This window comes from Somniosus microcephalus, chromosome 5 (assembly GCF_052327205.1).
Source record: "Somniosus microcephalus isolate GS21.2 chromosome 5, FLI_Smic_1.0, whole genome shotgun sequence".
NCBI classification, from domain to species: Eukaryota; Metazoa; Chordata; class Chondrichthyes; order Squaliformes; family Somniosidae; genus Somniosus; species Somniosus microcephalus.
In genome coordinates this window covers 223234727-223252032 of record NC_140991.1, presented here as the reverse complement: position 1 = coordinate 223252032, position 17306 = coordinate 223234727, and the positions used below count along the sequence as shown (strand labels likewise).

Here is a 17306-nt window from a genome sequence, read left to right as displayed (position 1 = left end):
CAAGAAACATTTTTTTAATAGCACAATCAAATTACTGAATACTATGTATAGAATTACTTACTATTCTAAAAAATGAGAGACTGTTTCACTGAGTTGTGAAAACACTGTGCAAACTAGTATTGGAAAAGGTTTTGTTGTGGTTTGCTACATTCAGATATGGTTTAATGTGAGTAAGGGCTACTGCTCTGAGGCAAGCTGCAAAACATTTATGAACGGAAAAAGTTAATCCAACTGTTGGCGACTGCTTAATAAGGTCATTTGTTTGACTAAGCTGTAGTCTGATCGTTTTTAACATGTTAGAAGATGAGGTGATGAAAACATTTTTCCCAACTTTTATTTTGTTTATCCAGATACTACTTCAGGGCAAAAATCCAGGGATCGGATGGGAATATGCCTTGCCAAAATCAGAGACTGAGAATAAAGCAGCTCCAAAACACAATTACACATGGGCTATTGTTCGTTCTGAATGCTCAGCTTCTTGTGGAGGAGGTAACGTTTCCTTGTGCAATCACTTAACATATGAATTTACAAAATATTTAGGTGGACCTGTCCCATCGTCAGTTAGTGGAAGGTGTGACTCGTGCATCTTCCTGCTGAATTGAGCAGTTATTAATCTATTACTTTCAGAATAAGTGGGATTAGTTGTTGGCTTCGAGGCTGGACAGACAAAAAGGAAAAAGGCTGAATAAACAGGGTGGGATTTCTGTATATATGTAGGTAGTCCTAAGAACAATGGACACATGTTTCAGCTTATTCAATATCCTTCAAATTTTCCCTTGTTACTTTGGGTGTTTCATCTACTGCTTCCTTCCCTTGGAAATAAGTAAATTTTGACTTTGTTTCACTGCATTTTAGAAGGATATGCTGATTGGGTTAGTGGAAGGCAGCTCATTTGGAGCATAAACACCGGCATAGACCAGTTAGCCCGAATGGCCTGTTTCTGTGCTGTAAATACTTTGTAATACTATATAAAAGTTGAGCTTATTTGTCAACATGCCTGGAATTCCTTAACCTACAAAGGCTTGCAGTCTGAGGATACAAGGCGGAGGGCAGCATAATGGCACACGGATCCCAGGGAAACAGGTGGTGCGGAAGCGTACCTGGGATCACGTGGGCTTTTCTTTCTTAGGCAGTCCCTCGGAACCGAGGATGACTTGCTTCCACATTAAAAATGAGTTCTCAGTTGACTGATGAGTCCAATGCGGGACCTACAGACTCTGTCACAGGTGGGACAGACGGTGGTTGAAGAGGCAGGTGGGTGGGGTGCTTGGGTTGATGTGCGCTCCTTCCGCTGTTTGCGCTTGGCATCCGCTTGCTCCCGGCGAATAGACTCGAGGTGTTCGGCGCCTTCCCGGATGCTTCTCCCCCACCTTGTGCGGTCTTGGGCCAGGGATTCCCAGGTGTCGATGGGGATGTTGCACTTTTTCAAGGAGGCTTTGAGGGTGTTCTTGAAGCGTTTCCTCTGCCCACCAGGGGCTCCTACGTGGGCTGGTCCTCCAATCACAAAGCAGAATTCCATTTTAATCATTTCCAAAGGGAATCCCGTAATGAGATGTAATGGAATCCTAAAATCTGATTTAATTACAATTTACAGAATTGAAATTTAATTCATAAGTAGTTTCATTCCACTAAAAATTTAATATTTGATCATTTGAGACATTATTAAAACTGTAATCCGGGCCAATATTTGCAGAAACTCATTTGATTGTGTATGTGTAAAATTTATGATATGTAAATGCTTCAATCATGTCTGAAATATCCCCTTACACTGATGCAAACAGGCCCTGAACTTGTTTGCATCAACCGTAACATTTCCGTGCGCAATTGCTGGCCAGTCAACTCTGCAGCAGAAATTACTTTTTCATGGTCCGCGTGGCTGGCCTGTCAATGCATACGTTCACAGACCGGAAGTTCTGGATTTCGCGTATGCGCAAGCACGTGTGGAAATCTCGAACTTGCGGTGGATTTCAAAGGAGGTATGGTGGCATACTCAGAGTTTTCCACCATACCGATCACAAAATCCGGACCAATATACTTAGTCAGTTTTAAAATATTCTTTCAATATTCCCCTTACAGATCTTGTTTGCCAAACTGTAGTAGCTTCCCCCACTGTACATTCTTGCATTTTAAGCATATAATTTCATATAACTTTTATGGGAGCAAGCACAATTCTTTATGTCCATGGATAATGACACATGTATTTTCTTGATAATTCCTGCTGTCAGTGTGTGTCTCTCACCCCATTCTCTCAACACACAATATAATACATAGATTATAAACATATTTAAATGAGGTAAGGGATGCACTTAGACCTAACTTTACTTCAATTTAGTTGATAATTCCAATGAAAATTGAGTTGAGAATGCATAGGATTATTGAGTCCCTGTGAGTAACTTGAAATGTACTATTCTAGGAACAGCTTGCAGCCATGAAGGGCAATGTGTACAAGTAAAACTTACTTTAAGCAGTTGTTTATCTGCCAGAAAAAAACACAATCCTTTTGCTAAACCAAAGGGGAGGAATCATAATACAGAGAGGAAGATATACAAATAAGCCTCCATTGCAAGGTGCACGTGATATTTCAGTACTTTTATAGTTGATCTGCGGAATAGCCAGAGAAACAGCACAAATGTCAACATTACAGCAGATGATCAGGAGAATCCCCACAGAAACTCAGTCCCTTTACTTGTAGGGCTGGGGAAGTAATATATGGCCACTGAAACGAATTTGTAAAGAAGTTTGTAAGAGATCTGCTGAGCAACAGTCAAGTAAGTGTTTAAGCATTTTTTTAATTTGGTTCTTGGGAAATTTGAGGTGAGCATGTTTTTTGAGCTATCCTGTCTGATATTTTTGCCTGATGAGCATTTTCCCCTAATTATTTTGCCCTTTGGATGTAAAACACTTTTTAACACATATAAAAGTTGTATTAGATGATCCTCTCAAAGCATTTCATTGTTGATAGTGCTATTTTGTTACAGAATACCGCATTTAAACTGATTATAAATAACTTTAAGAACATAAGAGCAGGAGTAGGTCATACAGCCTGCTCCGCCATTCATGGCTGATCTTCGATCTCAACTCCACGTACTCGCCCAATCTCCATATCCCTTGATTAACTAGAGGCCAAAAATCTATCTACCTCAGCCTTGAATATACACAACGACTCAGCCTTTTGGGGTAGAGAATTCCCAAGATTCACAACCCTCAGTGAAGAAATTCCTCCTCAGCTCAGTCTTAAATGGCCGACTCCTTATCCTGAGACTATGCCCCCTAGTTTCTAGACTCTTTAGCCAAGGGAAACAACCTCTCAACATCTACTCTGTTAATCCCCCTCAGAATCTTATGTTTCAGAAGCTCAATCTTCTAAACTCCAGAGAGTGTAGGCCCAATCTACTCAATCTCTCCTCATAGGACAATCCTCTCATTCCAGGAATCAATCTAGTGAACCTTTGTTGCACCGCCTCTAAGGCAAGTGTATCCTTCCTCAGATAAGACGACCAAAACTCTGCACAGTACTCCAGGTATGGTCTCACCAAAGCCCTGTACAATTGTAGCAAGACTGCCTTAATCTTGTACTACAACCCACTTGAATAAAGGCTAACATGCCATTTGCCTTCCTAATTGCTTGCTGTACCTGCATGCTAACTCCCTGTGTTTCCTGTACGAGGACACTTGAATCTCTCTGAGCAGCAACCTTTAATACAAAAGCAAAATACTGTGGATGCTGGAAATCTGAAATAAAAACAGAAAATGCTGGAAATACTCAGCAGGTCAGGCAGCACCTGGAGAGGGAGAGTTAACATTTCAGGTCAATGATTTTTCATCAGAATTGGAAAATGTTACAGATGTAACCGGTTTTATGCAAGTACAGAGGCAGGAAAAAGGGGGAGGGGAGGAAAGAACAAAAGGGAAGGTCTGTGATAGGGTGGAGGACAGGAGAGATTGAATGACAAAAGGGATGATAGTGCAAGGCAAAAGGGGGTAATAATGGGACAAATAAAAAAACAAAAGATGGGTCTAGAAGAGTTGTAAATGGGAATGGCCAGAATCAGTACATGCTGTCTGGAAATAATGGGGGCAGAGGTTATGATCTGAAATTGTTGAACTCAATGTTGAGTCCGGAAGGCTGTAATCGAAAGATAAGGTGCTGTTCCTCAAGCTTACTTTGAACTTCATTGGAACAGTATAGGAGGCAAAGGACAGAGAGGTCAGAGTGGGAGTGGAGCCTAGAATGAAAGCGACAGGCAACCGGAAGCTCAGGGTCACGCTTGTGGACTGAACGGAGGTGTTCGCAAAGCGATCACCTAATCTGGGTTTGGTCTCCCCAAAGTATAGGAGACCGCATCATGAGCAGCGAATACAGTATACTAAATTAAAAGTACAAGTAAATCGCTGTTTCACCTGGGAGGAGTCTTTGGGGCCCTATATGGTGGGAAGGGAGGAGGTAAAAGGGCAGGTGTTGGATCTCCTGTGCTTGCACAGGAAGGTGCCGTGGGAAGGGGAGCAAGTGTTGGGGGTGAGCGAGTGTTGGGGGTGATTGAGAAGTGGACCAAGGTGTTGCAGAGGGAACGATCCCTTCGGAATGCTGGAAGGGGAGGGGAGGAGAAGATGTGTTTGGTGGTGGGATCACGCTGGAGGTGGTGGAAATGGCAGAGGACGATCCGTTGAATGTGGAGGCTGGCGGGGTGTAAGGTGAGGACACGGGGAACCCTATCATGGTTCTTGAAGGGAGGGGAAGGGGTGAGAGCAGAAGTGTGGGAAATGGAACAGACACGGTCAAGGGCCCTGTCAACCACGGTGGAGGGAATCCTCGGTTGAGGAAAAGGAAAGACATATCGAAAGCACTGATATGGAAGGTGGCATCGTCAGAACAGACGTGACGGAGACGTAGTAACTGGGAGAATGGAATAGAGTCCTTACAGGAAGTGGGTGGACGGAAGTGAAGTCAATGTAGCTGTGGGAGTCAGTGGCCTTATAGTGGTATTGGTTGATAATCTGTCCCAAGAAATGGAGACAGAGAAGTCAAAGAAGGGAAGGGAAGAGTCTGAGATGGATCATGTGAAGATGACGGAAGGGTGGAAATTGAAAGCAAAAGTTGATGAAATTTCAAGTTCGGGGTGAGAGCAAGAAACGGCACCAATACAGTCATCGATGTACCAGAAAAAGAGGTGAGGGAGGGGGCCTGAGCAGGACTGAAACAAAGAATGTTCCACATATTCCACGAATAGGCAGGCATAGCTAGGACTCATGTGGGTTCCCATAGCAACACCTTTTATTTGGAGGAAGTGAGTGGAGTCAAAGGAGAAGGTGTTCAATGTGAGAACAAGTTCAGCCAGGCAGAGGAGGGTTTACCACCATTTAAAAAGATTCTGTTTTTCTATTCTTCCTACCAAAGTGAATAACCTCACATTTCCCCACATTATACTCTGTCTGTCACCTTATTGCCCACTCACTTTACCTGTCTATATCCCTTTGCAGACTCTTTGTGTCCTCGTAGCTTACTTTCCAACCTAGCTTTATATCATTAACAAACTTGGATACATTGAACTCGGTCCCTTCATCTAAGTCATTAACATAGATTGTAAATAGCTGAGGCCCAAGCATTGATCCTTGTGGCACCCCACTAGTTACAGCCTGCCAATCTGAAAATGCCCCATTTATTCCTACTCTCTGTTTTCTCTCCGTTAACCAATCATCTATCCATGCTAATACATTACCTCCAACCCCATGAGCCTTTGTCTTGCACAACGACCTTTTATGTGGCACCTTATCAAATGCTTTTTGGAAATCCAAGTGTATTACATCCACTGGTTCCCCTTTATCTACCCTGCTCTTTGCATCCTCAAAACACTCTAATAAATTTGTTAAACACGATTTCCCTTTCATAAAACCATCTATTAGATAAGTTGTTGCTCATAAAAGAACTTTTTCCACAGGACTTTGTGCTCAGTAGAGTACAAACCCTCTCTAAGGTGGAATTTTATTTCCAAGCTGAGCAGAGATTTGTATGGTAAGTGGTAATAAAGCTTTGAAATGTAGCTGTGATGGCTTTAATCAATTTTTGCTGGAACATTTCTCATCTTATATGATTTAAAACAGCTGTTGGCATTTGTGTTCTCAGAAAAGAAATGAGGTTTAATATGGACTATTATACAGAAATTTATTATTGTAGAGGAAGGAAAGGATTATGTTTTAATGTTTTGTTTTGTAGGAATGAGAGAAAGGACAGAGCTTAACATAATAGATGAGGTTGTAAAACATTACTTCAGGCATGACTGATCAGGACATCGGCTTACTTCCCAGTATAGAGCATTCTTCATTTGATAGGTAACGCTGCACAGGCTGCTGTAAAATGACTAAAGTGCTCAGTACACAGTTTTTCAGTCTTACCCAACAATAACAAGCCGATATAATTTTTATACACTAGCCTTTATTTTCTGCTGAGGTGAAATCCCAGGAGGCTCCTATAGCAACACGTCATACAGGCCTCCCTCACACTACTGAGGCAGTACTTAGTAGAGGCACTGGCTGGGGTTAAGAGCGCATGCTTCACACCTTGGCACCAAAGAAAAGCACCATATAAGAAGCTCTAGGCACAATCATACAGTTTTTCATTATCATTATGATTACATGTAGTCATTGTTCTTGGAAAAGTTGGGAAATGCCTTTAATTTGGTGGCACAAATGGCATCTAATGTGAATTGTTGGGATCTGTAGATGCTAACTTATTTATGGAGGGAAGAGGAAAGCTATATATAAGGCAACTGTGCAGTGGCCAGATATCAAAGTTAAAAGAAAGTCCCCTGTATGTCTCTTATAGCTGGGAAGATGAGATTATTTGATTTAGTAAACAATGCATCTGTGACTTGTTTGATGCATCTTTGGACTGCTGATTGGATAATGTTAGTGAGGTCCCCAATGGCAGCCTAGAATAACAACTACTTGTATTTATACAGCACCTTTAACATAGTAAAACGTCCCAAAGCACTTCACAGGAGTGTTATAAAACAAAATTTGATACAGAGCCACAGAAGGAGAATTTAGGGAAGATGACCAAAAGCTTGGTCAAAGAAGTAGGTTTTGAGGAGTGCCTTAAAGGAAGAAAGAGAAGTAGAGAGGCAGAGCGGTTTAGGGAGGGAATTCCAGAGCTTAGGGCCTTGGCCACTGAAGGCACGACCACCAATGGTGGAGCAATTAAAATCAGGGATGCTTAAGAGGCTAGAATTAGAGGAGCGCAGATATCTTGGGGCGGGCAGTGGGGAGGATGTAGGGCTGCAGGAGATTACAGAGATAGGGAAGTGGGAGGCTATGGAGGGATTTGAAAACAAGAATGAGAATTTTAAAATTGAGGCATTGCTTAGCCGGGAGCCCGTGTAGGTCAGCGAGCACAGGGGTAATGGGTGAACGGGAATTGGTGCGAGTTAGGACATGGGCAGCAGAGTTTTGGATGAGCTCAAGTTTACATAGGGTAGAACATGGGAAGCCAGCCAGGAGTGCATTGGAATAGACAAATCTACAGGTAACAAAGGCGTGGATGAGGGTTTCAGCAGCAGATGAGCTGAGGCAAGGGCGGAGACGGGCGATTTTATGGAGGTGGAAATAGGCGGTCTTAGTTATGGCATAGATATGTGGTTGGATGCTCATTTCAGGGTCACATATGGCACCAAGGTTGCCATCAGTCTGGTTCAGCCTCAGACAGATGCTCGGGAGAGGAATGGAGTTGGTGGCTAAGGAACGGAGTTTGTGGCAGGGACCAAAGGCAATGGCTTCAGTCTTGCCAATATTTAGCTGGAGGAAATTTCTGCTCATCCAGTACTGGTTGTCGGACAAACAGTCTGACATTTTAGAGTCAGTGGAGGGCTCGAGAGAAGTGGTGGTGAGGTCGAGCTGGGTGTCGTCGGCGTACATGTGGAAACTGACGCTGTGTTTTCGGATGATGTCGCCGAGGAGCAGCATGTAAATTAGAAATAGGAGTGGGCCGAGGATAGATCCTTGGGGGGACACCAGAGGTAATGATGGGGGAAAGGGAAGAGAAGCCATTGCAGGTGATTTTCTGGCTATGATTAGATAGATAAGAATGGAACCAGGCGAGTGTAGTCCCACCCAGTTGAACCTTACTGCATATAAATTATGGAGGCGGGGATGAAGCAAGGTGATACCTGTGGTGGAGGTAGGGTGTAAGTCAGGTGGCAGCATGTGGCATAACTCAGTCATATATTCTTTTGCAAAGTGACAACTCTGCAAGCATGTGCACTTCTGCCTATGTATTCTGCCGTCTGGGTGTGTGCTGTATGGCTTTAGTGGTGCCTGACCAGTGCCCTTCCTCTTCCAAAAAGCAAAAATAAAGGAGAATTACCAATGGGAAACCCATTATGCCCAGTGGAACTGGTTGGGATGGGGTGGGGTGGGGTGGGGGAGGGATGGCAACCTCACAGCAAAGGCAGATAACAAAGTACTGAGCTGCAGAAAAAAAAGTCTCAAACTCAACCACCTGTAAACTTGCTACAAACGTAGCTGCTCGGCTCTTTAAATGCTGTTTTGCCTTCTCCGGAGCAGCTGGCAAACTTGGACCCTAGTTTTATATAAGCAAACGTAGGAAACAGTCCAAATAAGGTGAAAATAATGGAGAATGGGGTTCATGGTGTCGTGACATCATTTCCTGATGTTAGATTTTTTTCATGGAGTTGTACGGTGGGATTCTAATCACGACTGTGTACGCGCACATTCCTGTGCGTTTCTGCGCATTCCTGCGTGTTTGTGTTCATTTTCTCCCCAATTTCTCTGCAAATATTAATAACTGTATAGTGAAAAAAATAGCTAGTCAGGGCCGTGTCAGAAAAGGGACTGAACCTACTGAGAGCTGATTCTGAGCAGATGAACTGTGCTGTAAAACCTTCAGCACATCTACTCGCTCAGGGCTGCCAGAAATGGAAATACAGAGACTCACATTTGGGGACCTTTTTCTTGGAATGTGTGGCTGCCTATCTTACCTGCTCATATCAATAGTGAACACTGTTATCTCAATTAATTCAACACACGCACTCCTGTTATTGCAGCATCTAATCGTGCACAGTAAAATGATACAAGTTTTCTCTCCCTGTAAGTGAGGACCTGTCGACTATGAAATAAACCTGAATATGGTCATGATCATAATGCCATATTTTTAGGATACAGGACGAATAAATCTTATAGTGACATGCCTCCTCTTTTGAGTTCCCCTTTTGCTATGTGGACCTTAAATACAATATGTGAAGAATAATAAATTAAATTGAATGAGTAAAAGACTAAGGCTGGAATTTTTACTTTCGAGACAAGTTGCGTGGGTGCAGGCCGCGTAGCTGGTCGGGAACCCGAAGATGTGAACAGCACATTCTCCACTGTGACTTTTAGTTAATGGCCTCTACTAAACTAGTTATAGAGTCATAACGGCACAGAAGGAGGCCATTTGGCCCTTCGAGTCCATACCGGCTCTCTGAGAACAATCCAGTCAGTCCCATTACCCCGCTCTATCCCCGTAGCCCTGCAAGTTTATTTCCCTCAGGTGCCTACCCAGTCTCCCATTGAAAACATTGAGTGTCTCCGTTTCCACCACTTCTGTCGGCAGCGAATTCCAGGTCCTCGCCACTCGCTGCGTAAAATTTTTTTTCCTCACATCCAGATCAGGAAAGGTGAGTGCAAAGCCACACTCACCTTCATCCTGCTGTGCCTGTCACCACATCCCCATCACTCTGCTTGCCCAACCCTACTCCTGCACATCATTACTCACACCAACATACCTCCCAGGTCCACCTATCCCTCTCTATCTACATACTCACATATCCTACTGACTAACCACCCCTCCTACTGACACTCACCCTCATCCTAATGTCATCATACCAAGTAACACCACAGAAAGAGGCCATTTGGCATTGGCACCACACTCCCTCATAGTCACCCTCTGCAGCTGTAACCCACACATTCCATCACTCTCACTGAAACTTCTCTTCTCTTCCTCCTTGCAGGAGAAAAGAGCCCAGAACATCTAGGAGAGGGAGAGAACCGGAGGTGGCCCTCCAGTCATCAGTACTTTGAGTCTAGCAGAGCAGGGGGCCCTAGAGTTTTCCAGAGGTGGAGAGCTGCTGGCAGTGGGAGACGGAGAGATGAGGACCTCTCGGCAACCTGGTAACAGAATTACATCTCGTACAGCCACATGGCATACAACAATCATTCATAGTGTGACTGATGTCAGCAGCCAGTGATTGTTCATCATGTGCATAATGGTATCATTACCCATTCTTAATATAACATTTCTAAATCATCTCTGTACTCTCCCACAGGTCCACCAAGAGCTTCCCCCCACTGTCCAGCCGGAGGAGGAAGACGACTCCTCAGAGGAGCCTCCAGGCTCTGAGGGTGCAGAGTCAGCAGACCCAAGCGCACCCAGCACCAGCACTGAAATGCACATCTCGGTGCGTCCGATGAGAGATAGAGTAGTGTTGTCACCTGGTGTCTCACACTTCACAAGTGAGCAAGAGCAGATAGTGTTGACAGGGACAGCATTGGAGACTCCTTGCCGGAGGGCATTGTATACTCCCAGCTCTGCTCAGCTGCATGCAGACGCTGAGCCTCGGGGGCCATTGAGAAGAGGGGCAGCAAGAAATGCAGGTGTCTCTGGCAGGTTTTGCAGCTGCGATGTCTACAACTGTGCAGAGAATGGAGGAGTCCATCTCCAACATGAGCACCACCATGTCGCAGGCAGTTGCGATGATGTGCTGTTCCATGGAAAGGATGACCACCTGCATGGAGCAGCAAATGAGCCAATCACATGAGCACATGCTAGCTGTGGACAACAGGTGGCAGGCTCTCATAGACCTCATCTCTAGGAGAGATGTATACCTTGACTTGGGTCCTCATGGCCCCACTGCTGTGCATCAAAGTGCTTTCAAGCTCCTTGCTAGCAGGGACGTGCAGGTGGCCCATGAGAGGGATGATGGTGAGTGGGGGGCCCCTCTCAAAGCACTCCCACTTCTCACCCTCAGTTAGAGCCCCACATGCTTGCTCCAATCGCTATGGGCCGAGTCTGCCCCTGCACAGTCGCAGGAGGAGCAGTCTTTGGCGGTGTCCTCACAGGCTCCAAAACCCAGGGGACATCCGCCAAACATGTCTAAGCAGTTGCAATAGGGAAGTGAGCAGCCTGCCTCTACCTCTGCTGAAGCCATAGGGGTTGCACCTCGTAGAAGCACGCATAAAAGAAAAAAGCAACAATCCTAAATGCGCATGAGTAAGTACATGGATGTTTAAAGAAGTGTTATTGTTAAGGTTCCGTTACTGTTATCACACATATAAATGTATTTATTTTCACCGCTTTCCGGCCATGCCCATTTTTGTCTGCTACCTTGGAAGTAGCTTAGTAAGTTGCAGTGAATGGTGAGGCATAACGTTACCTTCAGCAATGGGGCTCAGTGAGAAAGTAATGGTTTGGTCATTGTAGGGATGCTTTATGGTGTTGTTGGTGGCGGGGGGAACTTGGCACATCATGTGGCAGCCAAACGGGTGCATTGCAGCAAGTTAAGTAAATCTGGCCATGATGAGCCCATCCTTGGCCTCCCGGGTAGCAATGTATGCCGCTGCTTGTGCCACCTGGATCTCAGGTACCAGGTACCTCCTGCTCCTTCTCCTCCTTGTCTTCCAGCTGTTGTTCCTCCTCCTCCTATGAAGAGGCTGTGTGCTCTGTGCCTTGCTCCTTGTGTAGCACTAATCCTCGCTGCTGCACTATGTTGTGCAGCGCGCAGCATATGACGATGATCCTGGGGACCCTGGCTGGTGCGTAATGAAGGACTCCTCCAGATCTGTCAAGGCATCTGAAACACAACTTTAGCATACCTATTGTCTGCTCTATGACACATCTGGTGGACATGTGGCTTTCATTATAACACTCCTCGACCTCATTGCTTGGCCTCCTCAAGGGTGTCATGAGCCCTTGTCTCCAAGCAGCCAGCCAGTAAGTATATTTGGCGGTACGAAGAGCTGAGGGAGGGTGGACTAGTACAGCATGAAAGAGTCCTGACAACTGCCAGGGAATTTGGCACACACATGCATGATGATCTTCCTATGGTTGCAGACCAGCTGCACATTGAGGGAGTGGAAGCCCTTGCGGGTGATGTGGGGGTGCCATATGTGTGCAGTCAATGACGCCCTGCACCTGTGGGAAGCCAGCCAGAGTGGCAAAGCCAAGCGCCCACTCAGTAACACTGGCTTCATCAATGGCAAAGTTTACATAATTGTTAACCATGGCATTGGTCACCTAGGTGATGCATCTGTGGACAGCCGACTGCGAGATGCTGCAAATGTCTGCCGCAGATCCCTGGAAGGAGCCTGAGGCGAGAAAGTTGACGGCTGTGGTGACTTTGACAGCCACTGGTAAAGCTTGCCCACCAGGTCCTCTGGGCAACAGGTCTTCTTCCAGCAAGTTACAAATGTCTTCAGTGACCTGCTGTGATAGCCTGAGCCTCCTGAAGCACTGCTGCTCAGTCACATCCAGGAAGCTCATCCTCTGCCTGTGCACCCTGTGTTGAGGGTATCGCCTCCAGCGCAGGGTGCCCCTGTGCTGATGCCCTCTCTCCTGTGGAGCATCAGGTAGTTTAGGAGAAGACAGCTGTTCTGGTTGTTGCTGGGGCTCATCTTGGTCTGAATCTGAGGACCAAGGTGAGACAGTATAAACAACACCCATGCTGATGTAATAGATGGCAGGTCAAGTAGAGATCAGAGGACCAATCTGACATTGTTGTGATCCTGACTAGCAATATGGTGAGAGTGGCTGCCGAGGTTTCAGAAAAGAGCTCCAAACTCTAGACACTTAAATCCGAGCACAAAATGGAGTCAGCAAGAGCCTTTCCCTTAGGCAAGTAATGAGGTGTACTGTGGGAGTATTTATGTGACTTTCCATGTTTTCCATTAATGACCTCGCACAGTGGCCACTGAGCTTCCGCCTCATGTTGACAGACGAGGTTCCAGAGCTGCGTGATTTCCATGGTCATCCAGTAAAAATCAAAAGCTTTGGTTAAAAACCCTGTTGAGGGTCTCACACCAAGCACTTAATTACTTTAATTAGGTCGCCCACCTCTGCCGTTTGGGTCTGTGGCGCGCTAGGAAATGTGCATGAGTTAAATGCATGAGGCAGCGGGATGATGGCGCGTTCCCGACGCGCTTGCTATTTCGGCAATTTTTACTGCCAACCCGCCCCCAAACCTGCACGCCCAGCAGCGGGGACATTCTGTCCTAAGAGTTTGGTGGCTAGCTAAAGTTTCAAATGGACTCTGGCTCATCTATTCACTTCTTGAAATAACCAACTCTATCTGACACTCTGAAAACCTACTGGCTGCAATTACACATTTAAGCATTTAGGGTATACTACAGACTTTAAAAAAAAACACTGTTCAAACCACCTGCCTTCATTGCAGGTGATCCAAGAACCAGACCTCAGCTATAGCCAACTAGGCTTTCATTCAGTGAAGAACAAAGTGTGTATAGGTTAAGGGAGAGAAAAAAATAGAAAAGGAAAAGCAGGATATTGAACAAAAACTAGAAAGAGAAAAGTAGTGAGAGTGGGGTAAAAAACAAAACAAAATGTGCTGGCCATTCAATGCTAAATGACTAAATGCAGGAAATTAAACCACTAATGTTTCCTTTCTTTGTTTTGAAATAATGATTACCTCAGCTTAACTTAAACTGCTCCATTCACCTTTCAAGGATGTTCTTCAGCTCTTGAATGGAGGTCCGTTTATTGACAAAGAAAAAGCTAAGTTCAGATTCCTTGTTGGACTTTTAAGTTTTTCTGACCCACTAATTTCTTTGTCAAGGCTCCCTGTCAAGCCAGGGTGAAAATAGTGTCTGAGGGGGGGAAAACACTTTTGACTGGCTTAGCATTTAGTTGCTGTTATTGTCCATAAGGAATTACTTGCACCTGTGGGTGCCCTTCATACCCACAACAATCTTACAAATAGTCTCTCACCATTTATGACTGTTAGTCTGGCTTTTCCCTCTCCATTCATATGGATATCGTAAAGGTCATGTCGCTGTGCGGTCAGATTTAGGGAAATTTTTCACTCTTTGCTACACAAATTCAAATGAGTCAAGGGTTGGATGTACTCTGTGTGGGTTTTGTTTGAAAGGTCTCTTGCATATTTACCAAAGAATAGCTTTCCCACAAGGTTCAAGTGTAGTTTTACTGCATTTTACTGTGAACAAAGGTCAGCAATGGCTTCTGTGTGGTAGCTAGGATAAAATGGCTTATTGATCAAGTTTATATACAAGTTTATTTATTCATGTTTTATAAAGGTCTGGGAAGCTCAATCATCTTACAATACACATTATTGAGTGCACAATGGGGGAGAGCTGGCTATCCCCTCCCAAACAAAGAGCAGCATTAAACACATACCAACAGGTTATGTAGTTTAGATTTACAACTAATGTCTTATTTATATGACATGTGAGATGAGCACGTGATGGGCTGTTAGGGTAGATTAAATTTGATAGTGAAGGTAATGGGAACATCTGCTCAGGAAAAAAACTACAGAATGTTGTCAATAGAGATTACAATATCTTATTTTTTTAATGGGAGGGTTCAATACTGTGTGGTTACTTTTTGGTGTGAGAAGATTGTGGGGATTTTGAAAAGGAAAGATTTCAGGGCTATGGGGAAAGAGCAGGGGAGTGGGACTAATTGGATAGCTCTTTCAAAGACATGGCACAAGCACGAAGGGCTGAATGGCATCCTTCTATGTTCTATGATAAGGCCTGCTCCATAGGACCGATATTACAAATGTGTGTTACTAGTGGCGACCATCATGGCTGTAGGGGGGCATCTTTTCTGTGGTTTACGGTAATTTACCTGGTCAGGCAGCTTTGCCTGCACTCTGACCAATTCCAACCTTTTACCTGGTTTACGGTAATTCACCTGGTCAGCAGCCTTTGCCTGCACTCTGACCAATTCCAACCTTTTACCTGGTTTACGGTAATTCACCTGGTCAGCAGCCTTTGCCTGCACTCTGACCAATTCCAACCTTTTACCTGGTTTACGGTAATTTATCTGGTCAGCAGCCTTTGCCTGCACTCTGACCAATTCCAACCTTTTACCTGGTTTACGGTAATTTACCTGGTCAGGCAGCCTTTGCCTGCACTCTGACCAATTCCAACCTTTTACCTGGTTTACGGTAATTCACCTGGTCAGGCAGCCGTTTGCTGCTACACTGTAAACCAATTTAAACAGCGGTTTCGAATCGCTACCCCACCTTCCAGTTCTGACTGAAGGACTTATAATTAATGATATATTAAAACGGACAACTGGTCTGAGTGTGAGAAAGCCAAACTTTACTAAACTAAAGAAACTATAATCAAATTTTTAAACTATACCACACGAACACAGTAATTACAGTAAAATTGCTTAACAGGGGAAGGCAGATGGCAAAAACGAGGGATAAATGTCTACAATGTTAATTAAACAATCTTAGCAATTTCCCCTAAATTACCGCCCCCTAACTCCTTACTAGGTTGCCTTGCTGAGGAGTCAGAAACCCTGCTCACCTGTGGTCCAGCGAAGTAAGAGAGAGATAGCTTCTCAGGAGCTATCTTTTATATCCTGCCAACTCCTGTTTGGCGCTGAAAAAGTCTGTGTGCAAAACTTGCGCCCAAAAGTTCCAATACACAAAAGAAAGGCTGTGATTGGCTGATTCAAAGTGGTTGGAGTGATTTAATGTGTCTGCACTCTGGGGCCGAAATCTACCCGCCCACATCCAAAGTTCACCTGGGCTAAAACAAAAGGGAATCCAACTGCCCTATTGTTCAGAATTGGGTGATTCAAAACCCAGTCATTCCTAAACTGTTGCATATCAAAAGTCCTTTCCACAGTTTCAATGTGCCTCATTGTGTGTGTAGGGAGTTTGAATGGGTTGAAACTACTGTGTAAACAGAAGCTGATTGTTCTGCGGTTTAGTCTCAAGTGGTTGTAATCCCTTATGTCAATAAACAACATCGATTGCTTCTGATAGGGAAACTCCCTTTGATTGGCAGGTCTTTGACTGCCACTGTATCCTCCCACTGACACAGACATCCACGAGCTGCGAGCTGCTTTGTCTTTTGGCCATGCTTTCTGACGGCCATTTTTTAAACCACTTTTACAATTACCAAACTCCAGGGAACAATTTTATTATTAAAATATACTGTCTTAAGGTGTGCGAATTTTTCCACAGAGCTCCTTGATTCCGGTGTTGTCCATGTGCTGCAACGCAGCCTTTTGTGGTTCTGAACATGTTTTAAAACACTGTCCAATCCAGAGGCAATTCAAATCACATAATCCTTCGTCCACGATGTGGACCAATATTTTTTGATCTTCAGGGATTATGGGGATTTTGCGAACCCCTACATGGCAATGGGACAAAAGACCAAATAGTCTATGTTAGTGATGTTGTCCAGGACACTAGGAGACCTCCTCTGCTCTTCTTCAAATAGTGCCATAGCATCTTTTACATCCACCTGAGAGGGAAAATGGGGCTTCAGTTTAACATCTCATCTGAAAGGCAGCACTTCTGACAATGTAGCACCCCCATGTAGTCTCAGCTGAATTGTGTGTTCAAGACCCCAGGGTGGGACTTGAACCCATGACCTTTTGATTCAGAGGCAAGAGTCCTAATACAATAATTCCCATTACCCCTAATTTGCTGATCTGAATTTAGTTGCTGATCAAGCAAGGCTATTATTTTGATCTTCATTTGCTGACCCCAATATCCTGACTCCAGCTCCAACCAGCAAATCTAAACCAACAAATTGAGCCCAACTTAGCCTTCAGCTAAACTTTGTAGGGTAGATATTCTTGGATCTGTGTTCAAGTCCACTGGATCATCGGATTGCACACCTGTAAAAGAACTACCCAAATTTCTTCTATCACTTGGTTCTCGTCTCTGAACAAGGTTAAGGATAAATTCTTAATTTTAGCTCACTTATGGAGGTTGGATCATTCACATGAGAGATAAAAAAAATCTAAAGGTGAGCTATCTCCTTGCACCTCTTGGTGTTTGAGTAATTTGTGGGATTTATGGAAAAGGGGATTAAAAATTGAAAAGTGGAGTTTATTAAAATGGCCTATGTGAAATTCCAGTACTACCAGATGTAGGCCTAGAAATTGAGTGCCCTTAGCGCCAATTTTGCGGCGCTAGAGGGCCTAGCGCTGCATTTGGCGCCGGCGCCGAAATTGCCTGGGGCCCTTACGCCGCGGTAGACCGGTAGCGCTGCGCCGGCACCGATGACGTCATCGGTGTGCGCAGCGTCCCGGT

General features: G+C 44.6%; 1 protein-coding gene across 2 annotated transcripts in view; it reads left to right on the top strand.

Annotated features, from left to right (window-relative positions):
• Window positions 1–17306, top strand: part of adamts16 (ADAM metallopeptidase with thrombospondin type 1 motif, 16) — a 398089-nt gene that overhangs the window by 266994 nt on the left and 113789 nt on the right. For both annotated transcript variants that reach the window (XM_085988720.1, XM_085988721.1), the window contains one exon: window positions 351–489. In XM_085988720.1, the coding sequence (XP_085844846.1) occupies window positions 351–489 (139 nt within the window). The remainder of the gene's footprint in view (window positions 1–350; window positions 490–17306) is intronic.